This window comes from Erpetoichthys calabaricus, chromosome 7 (assembly GCF_900747795.2).
Source record: "Erpetoichthys calabaricus chromosome 7, fErpCal1.3, whole genome shotgun sequence".
Taxonomy (NCBI): domain Eukaryota; kingdom Metazoa; phylum Chordata; class Cladistia; order Polypteriformes; family Polypteridae; genus Erpetoichthys; species Erpetoichthys calabaricus.
Window position 1 is genome coordinate 70,713,206 of NC_041400.2, and position 27,981 is coordinate 70,741,186.

At 36.2% G+C, this 27,981-nt stretch overlaps 2 protein-coding genes across 4 annotated transcripts in view; both read left to right on the plus strand.

Moving 5' to 3' along the window:
• Positions 1-5,871, plus strand: part of rad17 (RAD17 checkpoint clamp loader component) — a 139,931-nt gene extending 134,060 nt beyond the window's left edge. For both annotated transcript variants that reach the window (XM_051930084.1, XM_051930083.1), the window contains exon 17: positions 5,439-5,871. In XM_051930084.1, coding sequence (XP_051786044.1) covers positions 5,439-5,676 — 238 coding nt within the window. In that variant the 3' untranslated portion in view covers positions 5,677-5,871. The remainder of the gene's footprint in view (positions 1-5,438) is intronic.
• A 5,284-nt stretch (positions 5,872-11,155) lies between these two features.
• The window catches only part of ccdc125 (coiled-coil domain containing 125), a 103,052-nt gene continuing 86,226 nt past the window's right edge, over positions 11,156-27,981 (plus strand). The window contains exons 1-3 of one of the 2 annotated variants that reach the window (XM_028804685.2): positions 11,156-11,374; positions 18,532-18,880; positions 24,322-24,380. In XM_028804685.2, the coding sequence (XP_028660518.1) occupies positions 18,586-18,880; positions 24,322-24,380 (354 nt within the window). In that variant the 5' untranslated portion in view covers positions 11,156-11,374; positions 18,532-18,585. Of the gene's footprint in view, positions 11,375-18,505; positions 18,881-24,321; positions 24,381-27,981 lie in introns of those variants that run through there. The other variant, XM_051930121.1, reaches the window with a different exon arrangement.

Below are 27,981 nucleotides of genomic sequence, written 5' to 3' on the forward strand. Positions count from 1 at the left end.
TTTGGCTTTTTTTTTCTGTTTTTTTTGTGTTGTTCCAATGCACATAAAGGAAATAAACATGTGTATACCAAAACATTTGTAATTGCAACAATTTTCTGGGAGAAATGGTGCATTTTCAAGAAAAATTCCAGGGGTGCAGATAATTTCTGCCATGACTGTATAGTGTAGCTGAGCTAGATTGAGTGTTTTGATCAGCATATATTAAGCACTATGGTAGTGACCAAAAGCTTTGGCAGTGACACACATGTACTTCAGCATTTTCAGATGATTTTTTTTTATGGTATACTGAAGAACAATTATAAACATTTCATAATTCTCAAAGGCTTTTATTGGCAAATGCATCAAATTCATGTAAAGAGTCAGTATTTACAGTATGGACCTTTCATAATTTCTGCAGTTTGCTCTGGTATGCTAGATATCAGCTTCTGGTCTAAATCCTGACTGATTGTGATCCATTCCTGCCTTTTAAGTGCTTGGAGTTGATCATAATTTGTGGGCTTCTGCTTGTCCACCCTCTTTTTAAGAATTGACAACAAGTTGTCAATGGGTCCAAACTTTTAATGTTATGCTCTCCAAGCCACTTTATCACTTTTGCCTTGTAACATGGTGCTCCACCCTGCTGGAAAATACACAGATCATCACCAAATTGTGCCTAGATTGTTGGGAGAAGTTGCCCTTGGAGGACGTTTTGATACGATTCTTCATTTATGGCAGTGTTCTTGGGCAGAATTATGAGTGGGCCCATTCCCTTGAATGAGAAGCAACCACACACATGGATTGTCTCAGGATGCTTCACTGTTGGCTTGACACAGCACTCATGGTAGACTTTACCTTTTCCTTGTCCAGACTATCGATTTACAGATGTCCCAAACAGTCAGAAGGAGGATTCATCTGAAAAACTAACTTTGCCTCAATCTTCTGCTGTCCCAACCTTGTACTTCCTGTAGAATTTCAGTCTGTTTTTGTGTCACAATGAGACAGAACCGGACACTTAACGAGTTTGGAAATAATATGAGTTTAATGTTAGTGGAAGCTTACTACACTACACAACACACTTTACTATTTGGTTTTGTTTTTGTCTGATAAAAATAAGCATGATCAAAACCAGGTACTGAATATGAACAATTTTATACAATTTCATAATTTTTAAAATATTTTCTGTGTCATTTGTGCTGAACAAATCTGTGCTGACTGTTGGCACTTTTTCTTTTCCTTTTATTACCCAGAATGAGCCAATTTATAATGAGAACTAGGTGAATTTTAAGGTGTGAGGGTTTTTTACTCTAAATTTCTACATCACACAACATATCCTGCTCCAACGACAATATGCTTATAATGAATACCTTCAATATTCCATTCAAAAATCTCAAACACTGGGCTTTATTTTCTATCAGCCATATTGATCTCTGATTCCATCTCAGTCACATACAATTTATAGACAGAATTTTGCACCTACAGGCCTGAAAGGATATAAAAAAAATAAGAAAATAGATTCTACTGTGTTCTGACAGGTGTGACCATGAAAATCACTGGGGCTAAGGAAGAACAAGGCTCTTAGGCTTGAATCAGTGTGCAGACCCCACCTAGCTATATTGAGGGAAACAGAAAAACAAGCATGTATTGTCAAGGTTAGGGGCAGTGAGAACTGAATAGCCCACAATAAGAACAGTAAACCCTTAATGAGCAGAGCAAGAGCAGGTAATAAGAGTATGGACAGGCACAAAATGACAGAGACAGCATCTGAGATTAAGGACAATATATACATTATCTAAACCTGTTTGTCCAGTGCAGGATCGCAGGAACCCGGAGCCTACCCAAGCAAGTTTGGATGCAGGGCAGGAAAAAATCCCTGGTATGCAAATATGTATGAGATGGCTGATGTTAAGAACAAAAAGAATGATATTTCAGCTATCTGATTTGAGAGAGAGAGAGAAACATTGAAAAAATGGGGACAGATATTTTAAAACATAATTGTGCTACTGGATTATTTTCTCAACATCGGGTATTTTGAGCTGTGAATATGAACTAAAAACATAAATTTAGTAAATATAGAATAAATACAAAAACAAATGAGTATGTTTAGCTTTTCATCACTTCACAGACTCTCTTAATAATAATAATAATTCATTACATTTCTATAGCGCTTTTCTCAGTACTCAAAGCGCTATCCACACAGGGAGGAACCGGGAAGCGAACCCACAATCTTCCACAGTCTCCTTACTGCAAAGCAGCAGCACTACCACTGCGCCACCTTTCTACCTATACTTCAGTGGAGACATTGCCAACTCGGGAATTTTACAAGTTTTGTATCACTTCGTTGTTAAATGACATTTTAAAGCAAAAGTGATTGGCCAGCAACAATATGCTGATCTTGTATGACAACCTAGTCAGTCTCTCGATCAGGGCCGTTTTATTTTCAAAAATTGAGAGTGGTCTCCCCTAGACTTTCTCGTGTACTCAGATATGGGGATGGATATTTGAGGAGTAAACCACAAGACAATGATTGTACTATGTACATTAAAGAACCATTAACAACGAATCAAATCAAATTAATAATATATCGAACAATTATTATAAAAGTAAAGTTGAATAAATCGGACTCTGCAGCTGTATGAATAAAAAAAAATCGAGTATCTGTTCAGGTAAAGTACCACTTCCGGTTAATGGATTTGGCCCAACAGTTGATATAGCTCTACAATTCTGGTGTAACAACCACATGCCAAATTTCATCCATCTACCTACTTGCGTTTTTGAGATATTGTGTTTATATATACACATACACACACATAATTCCAGAAAAGTGTATTTTCGGATTTGGGGAGGTCTAAAACGTCAAGATTCATCAAAATGTCGAGGTTGAATTTTTTTCATGATTGCTATACTTTCTCTATACTTCGTGTGCGAAGTGGCAGGTGAAATTCTGTCAACAAAAAACAGGCACCTGAGAAATAAACTGAAACATTACTGTATGGACAGAAAAATCACAAGTGAATTAAGTTTTTGTTGACCAGCACATTACGATTTCAGGCGTTTGAATTACATCTTGAGATACAACAAATGCAGAGAAAAGCAGCATGTAAATCACTTTCTATTCCACAGGTTTTACGTGCGTATTCAGCTTGCTGTGTACCCACAAATGCTGTGTGAACACCCGTCACTGGATGAATATATGCGGGCGGCTCGTGGTGGATAACTTTCAATCTTAGAGTTAAAAGTTATAAGGATTAAAAACTAACGGCAAGAATATAAAAACGAAAACTAAAATTGTTTAGTATATTTTATTTCAGTTACGTCTTTCCAGCTACTTTAATAGTTTTTAGTTTCAGTTTTTCATTTCAGTTTTGTTAATTTTATTTCAGTTTATGAGTGTTTTTTTAAATAAGTTTCAGTTTTGATTTTAGTTTTTGTTAACTGTAATAACCTTGCTCACCACGTCCTTAAACCTTCTCTTTGGCCTTCCTCTTTTCTTCTTTCATGGCAGTTCTATCCTTGGCATCCTTTTTCCCAGTATACCTAGCATCTCTCCTCTGCACATGTCCAAACCAGCGCAATCTCGTCTCTCTAATTTTGTCACCAAACCGTCCAACCTCAGCTGACCCTCAAATTTACTCATTCCTAATTCTATGTATTCTTCTCACACCCAGTGCAAATCTTAGCATCTTTAACTCTGCCACCTTCAGCTCTGTCTCCTGTTTTTTGGTCAGTGCCACCGTCTCCCACCCATATAACATAGCTGGTCTCACTACCGTCCTGTAGACCTTCCTCACTGCTCCTCTTTATCCTCCTCTGCATCTAGAGAACAGAAAATGCTTGATTCTGCAATAGCTCACTACCATCCTCTACTAACAGGAGAAAATTTTGCAATTAGTAATATTTGGGGGCATGCCTCCTCCACTGTACCACAGATGTACCGGGCATCTTAAAGGAAAACTACCACATATCATTAATGAGTGTATCAGGATTAATTAATTTTGTAAATGAGCTACTTTGTTTTTCAGTCAATTTCAAGAAAATAGCAATTGCATTTACACTAAAGAGAGAATATTTGACTTTACTTTCTTTGCCGTTGTTTTGTGTTATACTCTATTTCAAAAATGTCTGTAACATTACACAACATTCTTGAACTAATTTAATCAGATTCGGTGTCATGGGGTCTGGACACAATCACATAAGAGTAATACATCACTCTGTCTACTGAAGCACATACTTGAAGACACGGTCACATAGGTCCAGTTTTGGAATCTGCAATGACCTGTTCGTGAACGTCTTTGGCAGTTTTAAAGAAGGCTTCCTAAAAGACCCGGAGGAAATGTCAAGACTCGCCAGTCAATGAACAAACACAGGATTTCAACCCAAGATGTTTGATTCATAAGGCATCCTGCCTAATTACTCTACACTGTCTTCACTATGTGTTGTAAAATGTTGTACTTGGTGTAATTTTTTTCCTCATTCAATTGTGCATGCAACATTTTCACTGTAGTATTCTATATTAGGAATATATTCCACATTTGAGAAATTTTCATTTTGTAATTGGATTTTGTGAAAGGATTTTGAGGTGACCCTATCCTCAAGCACAGATTCTTTTATTACAACACATACTTCTTATTGTATGTTCTCCACCCAAACTCTTGTTTTCTAATCCTTGCATTAACCTGCCTTGGAAGGAGACAAGTTTGCAGCCAAAATTCACTTGCCCCTGCAACTATGGCCTAACTTTACCTAGAGTTGATTTCTGCTGTGCTTCACTTTTTTGTTGGAGGATGCCTGCTCCTATTCTGTATACCTCAGACAGCAAGACAGAGGAACAAGGCAAGCAGTGGGCAGATTTACACTTTCATTCAGTTGTTATGGTTTTTAACGTGAATGTGCCAAAAGCAGAATCAAAAGGTAAATGGTTGTGACAATACCACCTGGATGTCTTGTGCATATCTGCATTCATTCTCTTAAGGTTACATTGCGGCAGCTCAAACATCTCACTGCATGGAGGATCTTCTGGTCCTCTTTGTTCCTGTTTTTCCTTCACACTGCTGACTTTTAAAGCTGGTCAGGGCTACGTTGGACACCCTAGCCCATCTCTATCTAGTGTCACCTGACAGACCATGCCAGTACATGTAAAAAGCAAGCATCTCATTCTTAAGCATGTGTAATGTCGGATGTCTTTTTTTGCAAGCTTGTCTTTTGCAGCTACTAATATATCCTGTTTTATGTAGTTAGCTGCAGTTACAGATGTCAGATGTAGCAAGATGAAGTTCTATGCTGCACATACTTTCCAGCACAGTCTTTGAATGAAAGAAAGATCATTAAAGCTTATTAACATTCTTGAACTACTTTACTGAACATATTTATATTATTTAATGATTAGTTAATATTTTGAGCATTTTTTATTTTGAATTTTTTGTAATTTATCTTGTTGACTTTTGCCCTTCTTCTGCTTATAGGCCAAAGCTTGAAACTCTAACGGATAAAGATACAGGACAAGAACATCTTGATAGTGATGAAGATAGTGCTGCTTTTTCTAATGAAAAGTGGGACAAAACTACCTCTAAAGAGATTACAGAACTTCAGTCTGGAGAAAATGTTGCAACTGATTTACCTGACAGTCAGCCACAGCCTACTATGATGCAGGCTGAGCTAGACGAAGAGGAGTTTATTATTGAAGACTATGACAGTGATTGAAGACAAAAAAGTTTTATATATGTTGGACTCTGTACTACTTGTGTTCCGAGTGTTCTCCATAGATCCACAAATGACTGTAGCATACTGTATAGTGCTTTGCAAAGTCTGTAAAACATCTTGTGCAGTTATGACATTTTGCTGAAAACCTTTGAGCCAAATCTGTGTATTTATTGCAGTAATAAATATTTTTTTTTTAGTTTTGTCTACTTCATCTTAATATCCCATAGAAGTTTAAAATGGACAAATTGTAGCCAGATCCCTTCAAAACCTTGGTGTACATGCCAAGTCAGCTTATGTTTTGGCTAGTGTTCCAATATTCTAATAATTATACAGAAGACTGAGTACATGTAATTTGAGGTCACTTATTTAACTTTAGTGATTTCCCCAATCTTTGTATCATCAGATATACTGGTCATATCATCCTTTTCAAATCACTAGAGTTTTTATCAGTGCTGACAGTTCAAGTTCATGTTAACCAATATAACTGAGGCAATAGTCTTAGTATATTAATGACATCCCCAGCTAGCGGGACTCCTTGCCTGTATCTGTTGATGACTGCTTCAGACACACAAAAAGAACTATTTAGTGCCTTTTTTGTAAAGTTCCAAATGAAGGAATGAAAGTCATTTTTGATGGGGTGAAAGATAAGCAAAAATTGAGATTTTTATGTGTACAAAATACACCCCATTTTCCCCAGATATACAGTGCATCCGGAAAGTATTCACAGCGCATCATTTTTTCCACATTTTGTTATGTTACAGCCTTATTCCAAAATTGATTAAATTCATTTTTTTCATCAGAATTCTACACACAACACCCCATAATGACAACGTGAAAAAAGTTTACTTGAGATTTTTGCAAATTTATTAAATAAAAAATAAAAAAAATTGAGAGAGCACATGTACATAAGTATTCACAGCCTTTGCCATGAAGCTCAAAATTGAGCTCAGGTGCATCCTGCTTCCCCTGATCATCCTTGAGATGTTTCTACAGCTTAATTGGAGTCCGCCTGTGGTAAAGTCAGTTGATTTGACATGATTTGGAAAGGCACACACACCCCTGTCTATATAAGGTCCCACAGTTGACAGTTCATGTCAGAGCACAAACCAAGCATGAAGTCAAAGGAATTGTCTGTAGACCTCCGAGACAGGATTGTCTCGAGGCACAAATCTGGGGAAGGTTACAGAAAAATATCTGCTGCTTTGAAGGTCCCAATGAGCACAGTGGCCTCCATCATCCGTAAGTGGAAGAAGTTCGAAACCACCAGGACTATTCCTAGAGCTGGCTGGCCATCTAAACTGAGCGATCAGGGGAGACTGGCCTTAGTCAGGGAGGTGACCAAGAACCCGATGGTCCTCTGTGGAGAGAGGAGAACCTTCCAGAAGGACAACCATCTCTGCAGCAATCCACCAATCAGGCCTGTATGGTAGAGTGGCCAGACGGAAGCCACTCCTTAGTAAAAGGCACATGGCAGCCCGCCTAGAGTTTGCCAAAAGGCACCTGAAGGACTCTCAGACCATGAGAAAGAAAATTCTCTGGTCTGATGAGACAAAGATTGAACTCTCTGGTGTGAATGCCAGGCGTCACGTTTGGAGGAAACCAGGCACCGCTCATCACCAGGCCAATACCATCCCTACAGTGAAGCATAGTGGTGGCAGCATCATGCTGTGGGGATGTTTTTCAGTGGCAGGGACTGGGAGACTAGTCAGGATAAAGGGAAAGATGAGTGCAGCAATGTACAGAGACATCCTGGTTGAAAACCTGCTCCAGAGCGCGCTCGACCTCAGACTGGGGTGATGGTTTATCTTTCAGTAGGACAACGACCCTAAGCACACAGCCAAGATATCAAAGGAGTGGCTTCAGGACAACTCTGTGAATGTCCTTGAGTGGCCCAGCCAGAGCCCAAACTTGAATCCGATTGAACATCTCTGGAGAGATCTTAAAATGGCTGTGCACCGACGCTTCCCATCCAACCTGATGGAGCTTGAGAGGTGCTGCAAAGTGGAATGGGCGAAACTGGCCAAGGATAGGTGTGCCAAGCTTGTGGCATCATATTCAAAAAGACTGAGGCTGTAATTGCTGCCAAAGGTGCATCGACAAAGTATTGAGCAAAGGCTGTGAATACTTATGTACATGTGCTTTCTCAATTTTTTTATTTTTAATAAATTTGCAAAAACCTTGAGTAAACTTTTTTCCATGTCATTATGGGGTATTGTGTGTAGAACTCTGAGGGAAAAAAATGAATTTAATTCATTTTGGAATAAGGCTGTAACATGACAAAATGTGGAAAAAGTGGTGCGCTGTGAATACTTTGCGGATGCACTGTAAGTGGTGACTCTTAGTACAGATTTGCAATTAAAGCTACTGTAGTGTATGAAGCTCAAATTTTGTTTATTTCAGAATGGTTCAATATGTTGCCTCTCTCAACAAAAATTGCCTCAAGGTATGCCTCAAGTTATGTTATATATTCAGTTGCAAAAAAACAACTGATATTTTCAGTTATCCTATATTTTTGTTTTTCTACTAAAAAATCTAAGCAAGACTGACAGGCTTTACATACAGTATCCTGTATATAAAATCTGCTAGTAGAAATGTAGACCTAGCACTTTTTAAAGAAATGTTGTCAAACTTTGCACAACATACTAATGTTTAATGCTTGTTTATGCTGTTTGGCTCAGAGGGAGAGAGAGAGAATATAAGAATAAATGAGAAATAACATTCTCTTTTTTAATTTAGCCTCATTTTAACTTTTGTTAGACTAGGGGGCTCTGCCCCTGCTCGCTTTGCTCGCCAACCCCCATGCAGGCACTACGCGCTAGTCATTTCCCAGATCTGCCGCTTGTGACGAATTGTGCTTTGCTTTTGGATAAACACGAACATCAATTCTGTCTTTGATATCGCCGTCTTTCAAAACTGTTATTACTGACAATTCGTCACATGTTGGTTTATTATATATGTGAGCGTGATCTTTCGGATTCATATAGAAATCCAAGAAAACTTTTTTGTCCATGTTTTTCAGAAAAATTTCGTGTAAAGTGTGATACTTTTTGGATGTATCAATTTGTATCCATTATTGGCTGTAGAATTTCTAATATGTCCGATCGTTTAACTCTTTCGATTCTATGTTGCATCACTTCTCTGTGATCATAATGTAAACTTGACCGACTTGTGGTTTGTTTGAAATTAAACTTGTAGTAGTTTTAATTGTTGTGTGACCACAGATTCTCATATAGTATTCTCCTGAATCGTGTAAATCTACATTTTGAGCATTAATGATGTGAACGCGAACAGATTATTGTAGATTCGGATATTTTGCCTGTAGTGTTTGTGGATTTCACTTTCACCAAATAGCAACTCCTTTATTTCTCGTGGATACACCTCTCATCATTTGGAAGAAACGCTACTTTTCTCTAATGGCAACACGAATTAGACAATCTACAAGTCTCCGACTTAAACTTTCAAGTCAAACAATATCTGCATACTTCTATCATATTACCTATGTCCATATATTCAATCTATTTTTGCTGTTCCGTTATTTCATTTCCATTTGTAAGTGACCATGTGATCTTTACTATCGTTTTTTTTGAGACTTTCGAATTTTAGTACTTTCATAATCTCTAACCTGCTCTGCATATGTATCACACCAATGTTTTTGAACCTCTTTACAACTTTCTAATTTGTCTTCTACTCTTTGTCTTTTATTTCCGCCCCCGCTTGGACCTGTCTGGGCTGATTATAACTTTCCTTATTTTCCGTGTTTGTACTTGAATGAATATTGTTTTTTTTTTTTAATTCTTTTCTCTGCTACGCTTTTGGGCCTCCTTGACGTGCTGCCCTTTCTTCTTCGCTTAGTCATTGACATTTCATCTAGATCATATAAAATTATTGTCCTAGCATTCACACGAATGAGAGGTGAGTGGACAGTGGGCATGGTTAAATCTCTTGGTACAAAGTTTCGTCTCGCAGGACTTGAAATTATCTCTTTGAAAAAGTATCGTCCCGTCCCAGGATTTTTTTATATAATAGTGAGATATGACATTTAGACTTACTTAGAGTAGGGAAAAATGCATTGGACCGCTGTGGACTTGTTGGAGATGGCTTTTCATACATACTTAACAGATAGTATTTACATATTTCTGGTTTCAGCTGCTTCACGTGTTTCTTCAAAGTGATAATGTGTAACTGATAACTTAAGATGGAGTTGTCATTGATGTCTTCCCATTATTCAGTCTGTCCATTTTCTGTTATTTCTTAATTCTAGTTAGAACCATGAAGTCACTGAAATATATAGTTACACCAAGTATTGTAAAATTCAGATATACTCTCCTTTAAGTAGAATACAGACGTTCTATATTCATGAACACTGTTGCTACTTTAATTCTGTGTTGCCAGAATATTTTAAATGTGTGTGTTATGCCCTCAAAGAACACTTAAGCACCCAGAGAAATACATCTTAAAAGAGAGAAAACTCCTCTCAAGGCTGTTGAAAGACTGTAAACTTCACAATAAGGAAATTAAGAGGTGGGATATCAGCTGGTATAATATACTACAGCGTGAAAGTCTTGTAATCTTTCTCATTTTAAAGATTTTTCAGAAGGTAAGTACTTTTGTTCAGATAACCATCAAACTAGTTTTAGACATGAAACAAGAAAAGACAAGTGCCTGTTCAATGACATAAAATATCAAATTTTCATTTATTAATTAAATTTTGCCCCATCTTATTTTTAGCTTTCATGTTGGTTGACAGAACAGATTGGAAATGGCAGACACCACCATTTCATAGTTAGCATTCATCCTTATTAGCAGATAAACACACGACAATTTTGCCTGTAATGTAAAAAAAAAAACAAAATCCAGTTGAAATTGCAGTTAAGGATAAGATTGTTTATGTCTTTTGTCTTTTTGTCACATTTATTTGAAACAATGCACACCTTGTGCAACATGCATGGCATGTAAAACTATTAGACTTCAAAAGGTCTGCTACAAGGTTGCTTTTTGATTTTCTTTTAGGTTGATATCAAAAAATGTAAAAAACAATGTGTAGATCAGCTGATAGATATCTCGTTAAGATACTTACTTCATCAGCCCCATTTTATTATATTTAATCATTTTTAATGTTGGCAATTTACATTTGTCTGCTCATTATTAATAAATACATTTTGTATTAAAATAAGCTGAATTCTAACCAGCATGCACAGTCAACTTATATATGATATACAGTGTTTTCTCTTTTTCAAGCAAAGGAGGCAGGCACCACTGTGCTAAAAATATTTGATAGGAAGTTATATAGCTGAATTGCATTATCGTAATTTTAATATAGAAATTGCATAATGCAGAACTAAACTAGTAGACTTGAAGTGCCATTGCAAATGTGATACACGTATTCGATTTATTGGGAACGGTAAACTACAATTCCCAGAATGAATTGCTTGCGCGCATGCTCAGTAGTATATAAAAATTATGGCGACATGGAAAGATTACGTAGCATATATCATCTCCATTTAAGTTTTTTTTTAAACTTGTTTGTTTGACAAAAAACTGAGAAGAAAATAAACTAAACGGTCAAACTAATAATTTATTTTGTACTGAACTGCACGAGAATTGCCACCTTTATTCTCGAAAATACTAAGCTGTAAAGTTGGAATTGCTGGCATCTTAGAGAAGTGAGGCGTATGGGCGAAGTCTTCGAGGCGTACAGGTAAGACAGGTGCTTGAAAGTCATCGTTAAATTTACCAAATACAATTTAGTACGTATTTTACTTGTAGCCTAAACTTCATTTCAAAAGTTATTTTTTTCCACTGTTTGTGATTTCACTTTTTTGTTTCTGATACTCAGTGTGATAAACCGACTTTTCTATTAATTCTTCCTGATTTAGTTCCTGCATTTGGAACCAGATAGCATTTTAAGTGAGATTTTTTTGCTTTTGTTCGTACTAGTGATCGCTTCTGTTGGGGGAAAATAAAAACTTGCCGTTTATAAGTTTATGTACGCCCCCATGATCTTACAGTTGGATTGAGCTGTTTCATTTTATTTGGTTTGATGCAAGTTTGGATTTGGATAGACATTAGAGATTTTTTTCCTCCAATAGATATTATTTATTTTTGTGTGTGTGTTCATACCTGATGTTAACTTAACTGTGTTCGACCTGTATTTAACTTTGCATTTTGCATCCGCCCTTTTAATTTTAATGCAAATTAGTTTTTAGGTTTTTGAGGTGTAACTGTCGAGAGTGTCAAAGCTCAAGGTAGGCTTGTGTCATAACTAAAAATTAAATGAATTCTGCTGACGTTTACCAAGAAACCTGATTTTCGAAAACACTTCGAGTTTCTTCGTAGGTAATACACGTAGATTTCTTTGATTAATTGTGCATTAAATCATTCTAATGGAATCCATCTCTCTCTGCATCAGTCGATAACGACATTATTGTCATCGTTATTATTGTCATTCGCTTCACTAGAAGAGCCTCTACGCCTAGTCGCTCTACAGGAAGTGCATGTGAAGTTGGTATACTGCTACAGTTTACTTCGGGATCTACATCAGTGACAGGTTGGACTTGTCTAGTAATGCAGAGAATCTATATCGGAAAGGGCAGAGCAGACCGTTCTTTTCATCATTAATGAGATGAATGACATCCCTTACGCGTTCAATAACTCTTCGATAGCCAGTGCGATTTTCTGCGATTAGGTGTGCTGGGGTGGTTGCATCACTTTAAGAGTGGCCCACCAAACTATCAAGACAGGCTCAGTTATGGGACACTCTAAACCCGTTGGAGGTAGTAACGAGGAGAAAATGATAAGCGAACTGTGCACATTCCCTTTATGACACACCATCAACGAGTACTTTCAGCCAACAAATTATTATTAAGCAGAAGTGTATCAAGAAAAGGCTACAGGGGCTCCTTCATACCTACGGCCAAAACCTATTATAATGCCCCATTGTGACTGTTATCTTTTTCCAAGTCAGAGGGTTTTTTTTTCTTTTTTTTAATACTTGTATTTCTAGAGGTTCTGTAAAAAGCTAAAAAAAAATCTGTCACAGCATTCATCAAAGTTTCTTAAAATGCTTTTGCCATAAATGTGTAAAATAACCGCCTCAGCCCACCATATCCAGGTGCCTACCAAATATCATTTGTTTTAGTGCTTGTGTAATTTAACAGGAAAATTTATATTTGTAACCCATTAACCATTTTTCTCTAGGAGCAGGTTAAAAAGTAATAATTGCTTCACTTGAAAATATCCCAGTGGAAAAAGTTTAGATGTTTTTGCAGTCTCGTCTTGCATCTTTTTAAGGCTGGATTGTGTAGTCAGTGGTATAAATTCAAGGCCAGAAGCTTGTGTGTAGGAAGAGCACACTAATCTGTAATACATCCTCGTGCTTGATTTCTAGCATACAAATATACATATGTTGTTGTCTTTTCAGAAATTTTATTAATTACTACTAAACAGTATTAGAAATATCACAGCAATAATAATTCTCTCGTTTCCTTATTCTTTATCCCAGACATCAAAAATATTTGTATACATTTTCAACTAATTATTACTGGTTGTTTAGTCTATTTGGTGGGGAAGAGGGGGACCCTTGCTGAAAATAATGTCACCGTGGCGGATGTTTGCCGAATGGCAAACCACCCACACAATTCAGGTCGGGACTGACTATGAATGCAATTTATATATATATACACATACACACACACAGTGGGGCAAAAAAGTATTTAGTCAGCCACCAATTGTGCAAGTTCTCCCACTTAAAAAGATGAGAGAGGCCTGTAATTTTCATCATAGGTATACCTCAACTATGAGACACAAAATGAGAAAAAAAAATCCAGAAAACCACATTGTCTGATTTTAAAGAATTTATTTGCAAATTATGGTGGAAAATAAGTATTTGGTCACCTACAAACAAGCAAGATTTCTGGCTCTCACAGACCTGTAACTTCTTCTGTAAGAGGCTTCTCTGTCCTCCACTCGTTACCTGTATTAATGGCACCTGTTTGAACTCGTTATCAATATAAAAGACACCTGTCCTCAACCTCAAACAGTCACACTCCAAACTCCACTATGGCCAAGACCAAAGAGCTGTCAAAGGACACCAGAAACAAAATTGTAGACCTGCACCAGACTGGGAAGACTGAATCTGCAATAGGTAAGCAGCTTGGTGTGAAGAAATCAACTATGGGAGCAATTATTAGATAATGGAAGACATACAAGACCACTGATAATCTCCCTTGATCTGGGGCTCCACACCAGATCTCACCCCGTGGGGTCAAAATGATCACAAGAACGGTGAGCAAAAATCCCAGAACCACACGGGGGGACCTAGTGAATGACCTGCAGAGAGCTGGAACAAAGTAACAAAGGCTACCATCAGTAACACACTACGCCGCCAGGGACTCAAATCCTGCAGTGCCAGACGTGTCCCCCTGCTTAAGACAGTACATGTGCAGGCCCATCTGAAGTTTGCTAGAGAGCTTTTGGATGATTCAGAAGAGGATTGGGAGAATGTCATATGGTCAGATGAAACCAAAATAGAACTTTTTGGTAAAAACTGTACTCGTCGTGTTTGGAGGAGAAATAATGCTGAGTTGCATCCAAAGAACACCATACCAACTGTAAAGCATGGGGGTGGAAACATCATGCTTTGGGGCTGTTTTTCTGCAAAGGGACCAGGATGACTGATCCGTGTAAAGGAAAGAATGAATGGGGCCATGTATCGTCAGATTTTGAGTGAAAACCTCCTTCCATCAGCAAGGGCATTGAAGGTGAAACGTGGCTGGGTCGTTCAGCATGACAGTGATCCCAAACACAATGCCCGGGTAATGAATGAGTGGCTTCGTAAGAAGCATTTCAAGGTCCTGGAGTGGCCTAGGCAGTCTCCAGATCTCAACCCCACAGAAAATCTTTGGAGGGAGTTTAAAGTCCGTGTTGCCCAGCGACAGCCCCAAAATATCACTGCTCTAGAGGAGATCTGCATGGAGGAATGGACCAAAGTACCAGCAACAGTGTGTGAAAACCTTGTGAAGACTTACAGAAAACGTTTGACCTCTGTCATTGCCAACAAAGGGTAGATAAGAAAGTATTGAGATGAACTTTTGTTATTGACCAAATACTTTTTTTCCACCATCATTTGCAAATAAATTCTTCAAAAATCAGACAATGTGATTTTCTGGATTTTTTTTTCTCATTTTGTCTCTCATAGTTGAGGTATACCTATGATGAAAATTTCAGGCCTCTCTCATCTTTTTAAGTGGGAGAACTTGCACAATTGGTGGCTGACTAAATACGTTTTTTACCCCACTGTATATATAATATAATTTTTTTTTTTTTAAATGCCTGATAAATCAAAAACTTTGATTTCTTTCAGACAGGAATGTAGTTGCTCAAGAAGAACTATAACACGAGTAATATCTATGAAGATTTGAAAGAACAGATGTGATTTAGTTTGAAGATATAGAGGGCCAAATGTACTCTTAATCACAAAAGTAAACTTTTTATACAATTTTCAGCAAGCCATAAATTGGCAAATATACAACTGTGGACCACGTAATTTAGAGAATCTTTTTCTTTCGACTGCTCACATTAGGGGTTGTCAAAGCGGATCATCTGATTTCATATCTTCCTGTCCTCTGAATCTTGCTCTCCCACATCCACCACACCTACAAGTCCTCTTTCACCACATCCATATCTCCTCTTAGGTCTTCCTCCTTTTCCTCTTACCTGGCAACTGCTTCAACTAGCATCCTTCTCCCAATATACCCAGCATCTCTCCTCTGCACATGTCCAAACCAACACAATCTCGCCTCTATGGATTTGTCTCTAAATCGTCCAACCTGAGCTGACCCTCTAGTGTACCCATTCATACTCCTGACCATCCTCGTCACACCCAATGCACATCTTTAACTCTGCCACCTCCAGCTCTGTTTCCTATCTTTTTGTTAGTGCCACCATCTCCAACCATCAAATGTTAAATAATAATCACTGAAATGTTCATGCATCCTGCATTAATAGTTTAAAAGTAATAACTTGTGGAACACTATTTTTAACTAGCATTTTTTTCCCCAATATAATTAGAGCCACACCCCCTTTTTTAACGCCTCCATATCCCAGAAACTAATAAATATACATCCCTAAACTTGCCAAACTAGTTTTTGGGTAAAGCATTATTTCCATAAAGTATGAAGGAAATGGAGATGATTTGTTGGGAGGCCTATGTTGATTTCACTTGAATTGACCCAATACTCATACTGCAGAAGGCTGACAAGTAATTTGAAAAATAATGTTACAGAATGTACTTTAGTTTCTTGAGAAGCACTCTTCCCAAAGCTAACTTTAATGTTACTCGTTTATGTAATAAAAATTTAAAAAATGCTTATTAGAATATACAATTAGACAAGTTTTATTGTTAATAAAATGTATGTTTATGCTTGCAGGCAGGGAGTGCTGCAGCAATAAGATGAAAATCAACTTTTACTTTGATTAGCATATAGTAGGGAAACCTGTTTAATGCAGACTGTTTATTCTTCAGTATTGTTCCATGCGGCTGAGCATTTAAAATAAAATTCCCAATATGAAAGAAGATGGTAATAAATATATACATGTCTCTTGAAAAGGCATTGCGCATCTCATATATCATTTAATGTGTACCTTTTCTGTTTATAAGGCTATTACAATTTACATATAAAACTACATAACCGATAGGATATGTTTTTCAGAGCGTATACTGGTAGCATAAGAAACAAATATGTTTATCTTAAGTATGCTTTCTTAGCATGTCCATAAAGTATTGCATGTATGTCATTGTAGTGCATTGCATTGTTTGTCATTTATTTTGTTTTTTTGTAAGAAAAATACAAGTATATTTTTTTGTTTGTCAGTTTTGCTAGTTTATCTCTGGCTTTGGATAATATGTAGTCCATGGCATCAGTTTCCGAAAAAACTTGTGTTTCAGGTTGACTTGGCCTCTCAGTAACCTGTAAGTTAACCAACAGAGTGTAATTGCAGACCGCAGTACATATGAGGTCAGTCAAGTAATGCTCCAACATCACGAAATGTCCAACACATTACATTATGGTTAAGATTAGGATTGTTGGAGGGTTATCTGAATCAAAGGGCGTTTTGTGACTGACTTTGTGGGCATTACCTGACCTACGTCATAGGTATTATGGCTGCATTTAGACCCATCTTAAGTTAACAGCAGTTTTCTAGGCATGGAGTCAGAAATATGAAACTATGAAATTCAGGTTTGTACAGGTTTAACAACTTTGTAACAGAATCCTCCTAAGTGTCAGTTTTGTGACTTCCCAGTCCAACCCTGACTATTGCTTGTTAGCAGTATCACTTTAGTAGCGTGTCTGTGTTAGAAGTTAATTTGTACTCAATACAGCAATTGTCAAACTTCTTTTTTACAAAGACCTGTGCCACAGCAACTGCTTTATTTTCCATTTTGTCTTCTCCACTCTATTAGTTTGAACTGGAATGTTTTGTAGTTCTCAGAGTAGAAGAATACATATTCATTCAGCTTTAAAGGTGATCCAGCTTTGGTAAATTCAGGTTTAACTCCGTATGTCTGCTTTCATTTACTCTCCATGCCTTATAAAGTTTCTCTTTTGATCTATTACCAGAAGTAGTGGAAATCTAACACAGCAACAACCATGTTTAACTACTGTATATAAGACCATGTTACACCCTGAAGTATAATAACATAAAATTCTTGTACAAATAATTGTCCTGTATTTTAAATTGTGGCTTTTGCTTTAATTTTTAAGTGTTCTTTTTCCTAAACGAGTATTAAAAGTTCCATACTGCAGTCTAGATTGCATTTTATCTGTAAAATTAACAAAGTAGGAAACAAATATTGTTTATGCTAAAAAGGATTTCCATTAAAATGGCAATTATTCAAATATGAATAGATCTTTCTGTACTCTACTCCATACGACTTTTGAATACTGTATAGTTATTTCTTCCTTCAGTATCGCCACTGTCCATTTTTGCACTACTTTCCAAATGTTATTTTAAATGTTTCTGAGAGGAAGTCTTGAGAGGGACAGAAAATCATAATTGATTAATGCAAGCAGTAGTATTTTTTTATATATATACTCTGGATGTTGCTTTTAAAAGTGAAACAAATTACTGAACACTTTTTTAAAGTAAAAATTGTAAAAAAAAAAAAAAAAAATTAGTAATACATTATTTTGCACATTTGAGTTTTTGTGCTAACTAAAAGAAAAAAATCTTGCTATTCCTTTATTTGATTATTTTTCATGTGCAATTATTCAGTGAGCAAATTACATCCCACATTTAATTTGTATTTTGCATGTAAAATAAAGTGTAAGATATGAAAATATTGCTCACAAATTCATTTTGCTGTATTCCTAACAATAAAGCAGAATTGTGGCACCCACTCAAAATAAAATATGTTAGAATGAAATATTGGTGTGTCACCCTCAAATCATTTCTGTATAGAATTCAAAAAATCTTATAAGCTAACATCAGACGGAGAATTATTAATTCACAGTAATTGTGAAATATTGGAACTAAGTATTAATGTGCAACTTCAGTTTTGTAAATCATTATTTTTCATACATGTAAGTTTGATCAAACATTTGTGGTTTGTTTTCATATGATCTTTTACAGATATCCTGTATTTTGTTAGGATAGCTGTGCTTCCTCAAGCTGGACAAATCATCCACGAAGTTGATTGCAGATTTGTAGTTAAGCCAAATAGTTGTTTGTGTTTTTTGCACACACTATAATTGTTAGCAGCATTTATTTTTGCATTTAAAATCCATCTTCATATGTGGACCTTTAATGATATCATTATATAATATTGTTTTTTTTCTTTTTATCTTTGATCATTAGGGTCTTCACTTGCACCAGGGCTGATATTTCAACTTCAGATTTTATTGGAATACGATGGAAGTTCAGAATGGTAGCAAGGAGGAGGCCGATGATGATATGTCTGGGGGCGATCTTGGTTACGGCTTAGGGAGGAAACCTGGTGGAATTTATGAAAAGGTTACAAAAACACCGATACTGCCCCTTAGCCCAAGTGACAAGTTTGATGTTTCTTCCCCTGAAATTCTTCACAGTCCTAAAGAAAATGGCAACATCTCCTTTGAGTGGACATCCTATAATGCCCTTTACAGCATGTTCCGCAAAAAACTTGCTCTGGATAAGAACCCTGGCCGCTGGAGGCTCAACAGCACTGGTAAATTATGAAAGCATTTAGGTCTTTATTGTGTCACAGTATTGAAGATACAAGTATTTTCTTTCATTTTTCTTATTTTATGTTACTTATTTCTATCTGTTAATTGTCTCCAAAGGCAGAATGTAGTACTAGAGAGATGCTCATTAGTCAGAATTTACACTAAATCCCTTTACAATGGAAGTTCATTAGTGCGTTATGGACCTGTTATTTAGTTAAGACATAATATGAACACACAGAGTCAGTTCAGGAATATTTATTTTCATTATGAAAGAGAACATTTTGTCCGTTTTGTATCCGCTTAAAACCCCTACTGGTTAAACTTACTTTAGCAGATACCCTAAAAACATTTCTATTTAAGAATACCTTTCTCAAATTATTCATATTTGTTTAAAAAATAAATTGTGACAATGTGGGCTTTCATATTATGGTTGGGGGAGCGGGTAGAGCAATTGTGACAGTGTGCATTTGTGATACTTTCAAACAGTTTTAGACATTTTTGGTAGACAATGTTGTTCAAATAAAGTTTCAAACTGACTTAGTAATTGGATATATTTCAAATAGGGACAGGGTTTTTCATAACTTGCTTTACAGTGAACAAATGCATAACTGAGATTTTAGAGGCTAATACTTACGGACAATGATGGAGCTTACCTTTCAGTTGTTCATTTTCATATGGATTAGTTCCGTAACTACTACTTCCATTATTCCGTATCTTTCACAACTGGCGATTATTTCCATACTTTCTTTTTTTCGCATACTTTATCTCCTCTGCATTATAACTTATGAATTTGGGGTCTTGATCCAGTGATTATATTTTTTCCTGTCTTTTGCTTTGCTCTCTGCTTGTTCCAAGGTCATCCCTGTCTTTTTGTCTGCTTCCTTGATATTTTCTTCCCATATACTTCTAGGTGTTTCCCTCTGCCTTTTTCCTTCACCCTTCATTTCAAATTCCTTTTTGGAATACCTTGTTTCACTTATCCTTATTATATGTCCATACCTCTGTAGCTGTTTATTTGTATGGATTCCATAAATGATTATATTTCCAGTTCTTCAAGGATTCTTTTATTTCTTGTCTCTTTTTGTTTTACCTACTACTCATCTTAATACTTCATTTCAACTGCTGTTTCTCTCTGACTATATTTTGCTCCTCAGTAACATTAAGCAGTGGTAGTCAAAACCTAAATAACTTCTTCAAGTTTTAAAAGTAGTTTCTGTTCATTCTTTTTTTGTGATCCAGTAAAGAAGCAGGGTTTGTATGTGTCTATATAGGAGCAAGACACAGGAGTACCAGATTTTCCAAATGCATCTTTTTACATTCTATATAAACGTTCAAGCACTAACCGGAGATGCAGATGCAGCAAGTAGTGGTTTCTTTCAATATCAAATATGGTTGAGCTGATTTCGGACTTCTTTCAAAATTGTTTGCATATAGAGTACGTATTTCCAAAATACAGCTGACATAGGACAGTTAGGATTTAGACTTAAAGTCATCCCATACAGTATAGTGTGTGTTAATACGTAGCATAGATCTAGCCTGCTTAATCCATGGATATAATAAAGTATCTATCTATCTATCTATCTATCTATCTATCTATCTATCTATCTATCTATCTATCTATCTATCTATCTATCTATCTATCTATCTATCTATCTATCTATCTATCTATCTAACTAACTAACTAACTAACTAACTAACTAACTAACTAACTAACTAACTAACTAACTAACTAACTAACTAACTAACTAACTAACTAACTAACTAACTAACTAACTAACTAACTAACTAACTAACATTGGTATAACATTTCTCATAACTTGCAGGAGTATAAACGAAGATGTAATAGAGTTTGAAGATTCCAACCAGTAGTAGAGAATTGTAATATTGCTTCTCCATTGCAACACTGAGTTTGTGTTTATGGTTAATTAATTATCATAATATATAATACAACTAGCTTTTAAATGGCAGTGTACATAAGAACGATGAACTGAAACTGAGAAAACACTGTAGTTTCAAAGCCAATGCAAGGTTACCATTTTTGCCCATGGTGGATGAAGATCAAGTTACATTGTGAGCAGAAGTTTTAAGATTTGACTGCATTTCATTCTGTACATTGATCTCAGTCCAGTACAGTCTAAGCCAATAGTTCCCAAACTGAGTCCTGATGACCCCTTGTGTCTGCAGGTTTTTGTTCCAACAAGTTTCCCAAACAGAACAATACCATTGTTCAGTTTTCTGAATCTCTTATTCTGCATTGAGAGAATGGCAGTGAGGTGCGGTTTACTTTTTCTTCAGTTTGTGATATAGCGGGTCTGCGGCACTAAATGGATGGCCAGTTTTTATATAAATAATCGCGGCACTCCTAGCTTAAGGAGGGGGTGTGGTAGTGTGGCAGGAGCGGTCCCCAAGTGTGATGCAGGAGTGGGCATTTGCCCACTGAAGTGCACAGGTACGGGATCACCTGTGTCCGTAATTGATGCCGGGAGCTGCTAATCTCCACACCTGTGCCACGTCCCCAGTATAAAAAGGAGAAATGCGAGTGCGGAAGGGAGAAATAAAGAAAGGAAAAAGAATAGACGGAGGTGAAGGAGAGAAGAAGGCAGGAGGCCGCAAAAGCCAGTGCAGGCTGGAGCAAACACGAGCGCAAGCTCACTGGTGAATACAGGCAGCTGGGATGGAGAGCAGTGTGTGGCCGACACTCAGTGAGGTGCAATTGGAAGTGGTTTCTCTAGTAGAGCTGTTTCTAGGTTGACTTGCCGCAGAAGGCAGCGGGGGTCAAGGCTTGGGAGGGTGAGCCTCAGTGTGAGCCCCCTGGCCATTGGGGAACCCAAGTCTTGGTACGGTAAGGTAGCTGTACGGAGCCAGCGTATTGAAAGCAACCAGACAAAAGTAAGGTCAGCCGCACCTGCTGATAGGGCGACTCCCCTGTTGCAGGGCCCATATGGGAGAAGCAGGGGAGCTGCCAGTTGAATCAAGAAAGCATCAGGCTTGTTTTTAAAAAGGGACTGCTGATTTTTAACCTCCACTTATTGTACTGGTTTTTATGGCTTATTTATATTTTAACTTTGAGCACTGCACAATGGACACTGTTTTGGTTTTGTTTTGAGTATTTTTAATAAAAGCACTGAACCTTTTTCACTGTTTTCTTGCTCCCAGTGTGTTTTGTCCTTATTGCACAGCTCATCCGGTTACATTACCGATGGTGTTGGGTTCAAGAGGCTCCCAGAGCTTTTCAGAGGAGCAAGACCCGCACCGTCACACAGTTACACTGCGTTTAAAAACACCACAAAGGTGATATTTACATTCTTAAAAGTTGGAGATACTCATATTTTGCACTGTTTAAAAATTCATAACTCGCTTCTGTTATTTTCTTAATAATTTAGCTATTTTTCGACCTGCATTTTATTTTTTTAATAGTATCCCAATAATAATAACAACAGCATGTGGAGTAGACACTGGGACATATGACAAGAATGATGCAAGTCATAGCAGTAGAAATTTCAAAACTGGGTTTGCTGGATTTTATTGGTATGCAGGAGGCATTAATACATGGGCATAATTTGGTGTTTTGTATCTTGGTTTTTAACATTCATTATCATGAAGATTTTCATTTTTTTTTTAATCCATTATTTACTAATCATTACACTACTAGGTCTTATAGTTAAGGAGCTTCAGCTCATCATTCATGGTCATTTGCCTCCGTGCCTATTCCACTCATTGTTGTCTTTAATAGGATACATGTAAGGCAGCCAGTGCTTCAGAAATAATGTAATGTAAAAATAATAATTTAACACAACAATTGAATGCAAAACAAGGGAATTCCATCTTTTAAACCAAAGGACTTATATACTCTAAATAGTTCACATGATGTTCTTTGGAATAGTCAATTTAAGAAAGCGAAAATGTACATTTGTTTTTGATTTAAAAAATTCAAACTGAAAATAGGGTGAAAAATACTTTAGTTACAATTAATTCTTTTCTCTTAAACAAATTTAAAAAGTGATAAAGCACACAAAATGTGTGATTTTTACATCGGCCTCCTTGTATTATCACATAGTACTTTTGTGACTTCACTATGCATCTCACGCTATCTACTCCCTTAACCTGGAAGACCGCTCATCCATGCTGCGCCTCTCCATAACTATGTTTGATATCAACTTTTACAGCTTGCACTTGGTTTCCTTACATGGTGTTGTACTCATCTTTGTCCTTTACCCATAAAAGTAAGGGTAAGCCTACATCTTCCAATTGATTTATAGAAATATTGTTCATGTGAACCCAGCACCTGATATCGCTTTAGCTGGCTGAACTGTGTGTTGATAGTTAATTTCATTCTGTGCCTGACCAGTATTAAGTTATTTATATGTACCTGTAGTTGCTGCCTGTACACTCAGGTCCTACTGTGAACATCGTCCATTCATATAAAATGGTTCTTAAGGCAAGCATAACAAATTTGACCCACAAATGCCAAAAAGAAAACCTTAATAGCATTAATACATTACTGAAATTCTATATATTTCAAGCTCTAATAAATAAATATAAAAATTGTTTTAAATGTTTTGTGAAAAGTGGCATGTGTCTATATTTGCTTTTTATTTGTTTAGCATTATTTCTGTTCCTATCTGAAAAATTTCACTGCATTACAGTACCTTTAAAGTAGTACAATTGTAAACACCATTATACTGTATATGTTAGAAGCAAATCGTTCAACCAATTAAATTGTTAAATAATCCATGCTAGGTTGATGAGGCAAAAAGTGAGGTTTTGGGAGTCAATTTTGTGATAGAGTGGCAAGAAAAAATTGAATCAACTGAAGATTGGGAATCGGCACTGCCTGCAGTATTGGTTACCATTTCTTTATTTTTTTCAGTATATTGGCATCAGCTAGGAAAAGGAAGGTCTCACTCTAAAAGGGAAAGGAAGGCTTGTTCAGCAAAAATTAAAAAGTAAAACCAGAGTAAAAATTGTTTCCACATAACCTAAGGAGAAGCTGACCATCCAGAACATGGCTGAGATGCCACCACTAACACATTTGTTTTTTTAACAGAGAGGCAACATCAAATTGTAGTACATATTTTATACTTTTTATTGGCTAACTAAAAAGATTACAATATGCAAGCTTTCAATGACATCTTGCCTGAAGAAGGGGCCTGAGTTGCCTCGAAAGCTTGCATATTGTAATCTTTTTAGTTAGCCAATAAAAGGTGTCATTTTGCTTGGCTTTTCTCTACATTCATAATGGCTAACACGGTACAACACCCTAGTACTAGATATTTTATACTGAATACTAAGAAGTTTGGTGTCAGCAGGAAATCAGTAAACACTATGGATGTTTCATTTTTTAATTATCATTTAAATATATATTTATTTTTTTCTTTTGAATCTGTACAGTGCTGAATTATGGTGACTGTCCTAATTTTTTTTTTTTTAATTATTCTTATAGATGCTATATTTGAACTTTCCAATGAGGAACTGAAACAACGACTGCAGGAAGTTGCAGAGGTGATTTAAAATTTAATATAGAAATGAATATATTGCCTATTAGCTGTTTTGCATTTTAATTTTTATAGTAATCACATTTACATTTTCTTTTTGTTTGTGAGAGTTCTGGATTCTAATTATATAGTGCAAATGCAGTTTGTGTACAGTACTCCAGTATTTTGGATGGGTTGTTAGGAACTCCAGTAAAATTATTACGCTCTAAGCATACTGGTTATGCTCATATATTCTTTTCCTATTAGATTGCTTTATCCCTTTCATTTTAATGAAATTTGTTTTGTTCCAGCTTTTCATGTGCATGTCCTTATGATAATTTATATTAAACCTCATCAGTAATATGTCTACTGACTAAAATTTTACATCAGGTTTTTGTTGAGTAGCACCTGCTTTATCATAAACTAGCTGTCCCCCTGGCTTCGCCCCTGTAGAAGTGAAACAGGACAGCAAGGAGGGCCCTGCCTGACTACCTGCACCTGACGTCACGCTTCTCCCTCCCCTCAGCCCGCAGCCTTTGTCTTGGATTAGCGCAAATGTGTTGCTCCTACAAATGAACTATGATTCTTAGCACAATGAGAGAAGTCACAAAATCAAGCAGAATGTTCAAGAAAATTCTGGAAATTAGCCAGATCTAAATCCGTTTAGTTCTCTCGTGAAAAGTGGACAGACACAGACAGACAGATGGACACGTTGGATTTAATATTTATATATATATATATATACAGTATATATATATATATATATATATATATATATATATATATATATATATATATATATATATATATATATATATATATATATATATGAATGAGAGAGAGATTGTATTCATCAAATTGCAAAGCTCTAATTTCTATAATGTTTCCTAAATCATTCATGTATATAAGAATCAGTGAGAATGTAGCACTAACTTCCAGGAAGCAACACTGCAGACAACTCGAGACAAAGCAGTTCCCACTGACCCCTGCCTTTCAAAAACTCTTTTTTTTTTTTTTTTTTTTTGTATTATTTTTCTGCTCTCCAAACAGCTCATGAAGGATTTGTAACTTTCTATTGTTTTAAGAAATCAAAATAGATCTGAAATAAAACTCAGGTTACTCTTAAGGTATGTTGGTTTATTTCCAAATTAATTTTGCCTAGTGTCTATGTAACTCAGTCTTTATAAACGAGTGATCATGAGTATAATTAGTTTTGCAGTCATTTGGTAGTTCGAATTACCACAAACTAAGACTAATGAATTTAATTTAGGAAAACACATTAAAAACTTGGGTAAACTGAAATATAATTCCTATAAAAAGTATTCAATTTAAAACACAAAATAATTACTCCTATAAATATTGGCTGCCTTTAATATTACACTCCAGTTCAGGTAATTGGTTTTAAAAGTCATATAATTAATTGACTGGAGAGCACCTGTCTGTAGTCAAGAGGATTTAATTGACTGTGATATATATGCACCTTGTTTGGAAGGCCCAGGTTGTGGCGAGTCAGTATAATGACCTAACCTCCACAATAAATACAACAGAACACTACAAGCAACCCTGTGAAAAAGTGATTGAAAACCACAAATCACGACATGCATACAAGAAAATTTTCAAGTCACTCAATATCCCTTAGAGTAAGTTTAAATCAGTCATGAGTAATGGGCTATAAATGTACCTAGAGCAAGCCATCCACAGAAATAAGTCATCATACAAAAAGATGATTAGTGAGGGAGGCCATCATATGACCTAGGATAACTGTAAAAGAGTTTCAGCTACAGTGACTAAGTCTGGAGAGACTGTGCAGAGTAGCAAAGAGAATCCACTGTTAAAAAATGCAGAGTTTGCAAGAAGGCTCATGGGAGACTCTGAAGTCAGCTGGAAGAAGGTTCTGTGGTCTGAGACCAAAATTGAACCTTTTGGCCATCAGACTAATTACCATGTTTGCCAGACATTGCACATTATCCAAAACACACAATCCCTACCATGAGACACGGTGGTGGAAGTATCATTGTGTGGGAATGCTTCTCTGCAGCAAGTCCTGTAAGATCTGTGAGGATAGAGGGTAAAGTGAATGCAGTAAAATACAGGTAAATCCTGGAAGAAAATATTCTGCAGTCTGTAAGAAATTTGTGCCTTGAGAGAAAATTGGTTTTCCAGTAGCACAGCCAATTCAAGCACAAAGCCATAGCTTCATGGGAATAACAGAACAGTAGATGTTCGTCCAATTAACAATTTGTGGCTGTACTTGAAAAAAGCTGTTGTCTCACAATCCAAAATCAACCTGGCACTATTTTGGGGATAAACTGCAGTGTATAAATATGCAAAACTGAGAGAGACCTGTGCACATCAACTCAAGGATAGAATTGCTGTCAGACGTACATCTACTAAATACTGTCTAGAAGGGGGTCAAATCTGTTGCGATTTAATTATTTCTGTTTTACATTTATAATTAATTCAGACCACTTTGGAAAAATCTGTTTTCACTTTGACATTACAGTGAATTCTTACGCAATTAATTATTTTCTGTTTTATATTTGCAATTAATTAAGATCACTTTGCAGAAATTTGTTTGCACTTTGAAATTAAAGACACTTTCTTAAATGTTTAAAAAAAAAAAAAAAGCCAAATGAAATCAACCATGATGCAGTGTTGTATGATGAATAAAACTTTCAAGGCATATGGGCACTATATTAGATTAGATTATTGAGGAATGATTAAAGAGAAGTTAAAAAAAAATATCCCATATTAACGGACCATTTTAACATTAAAAAAGTAAATTTCTCCTCAATGGATCTGCATGGTGACAAAATAAAGGAAAAAATTAAGAAAAGACATTAGCAAGAAAACTTACTGCAGCGTTAGTCATTAGGCATTTGAGGCGTTAGAAGAAAATTTAAATTTACAAAAAGACAGCTGGAGAAGAATATTGATAATAATGTGCGAGTCGCCCTTTTCAGTATATTAGTGGTAAAGGAGGTGAAGTATGGAAAGAAAAGCATCAGAAAAATAATAAATTTGCTTTTCTGCTTCAGTATTCAAAATAAAACACATACATGAAGAATATAATTGGCCAAAAACCTATCACAACACAATTTGGTGCAATGAAGGTGCCAATCCTGGACATGTCTGTAGACCATCACAGTGCACAGGTTAATACACACCCGCATAAACATTGATATGGGTTTAGATTTTAATTAGACAGTCAGCGTAATTTTGATATGAATACTTATTTTTGTTAAGTATTTGTTAGTAAAGAGCTTAGATATATTAGAGCTATATACTGTAAACATTTGAGTATGTATGTAGTATAGCTTTGTGCTGGTAAAAACAAGCTAAATGTCAGCTCTAGACAACATTTACTCTGGAGTCCTCAAATAAATTACTCATTGTGTCTAAAAGCCTGCAAAATTTATTTTTGGGCGGTCACTCAGTGCAAACTTGAGTAGATCCCAAGGTCTCAAAACTGGCTAGCACTAACTTTTTTTTAAAAAAGGGTAGTTTTGGTAAATTAGAGTACATTCACCTTGACTTGTAATACTGTACATGGAACAATAAAACAAAATGTACTAAAGGACAGCCAATACAGATTTCGACCATGAACATCTTGTTTTAATTAATTGCTT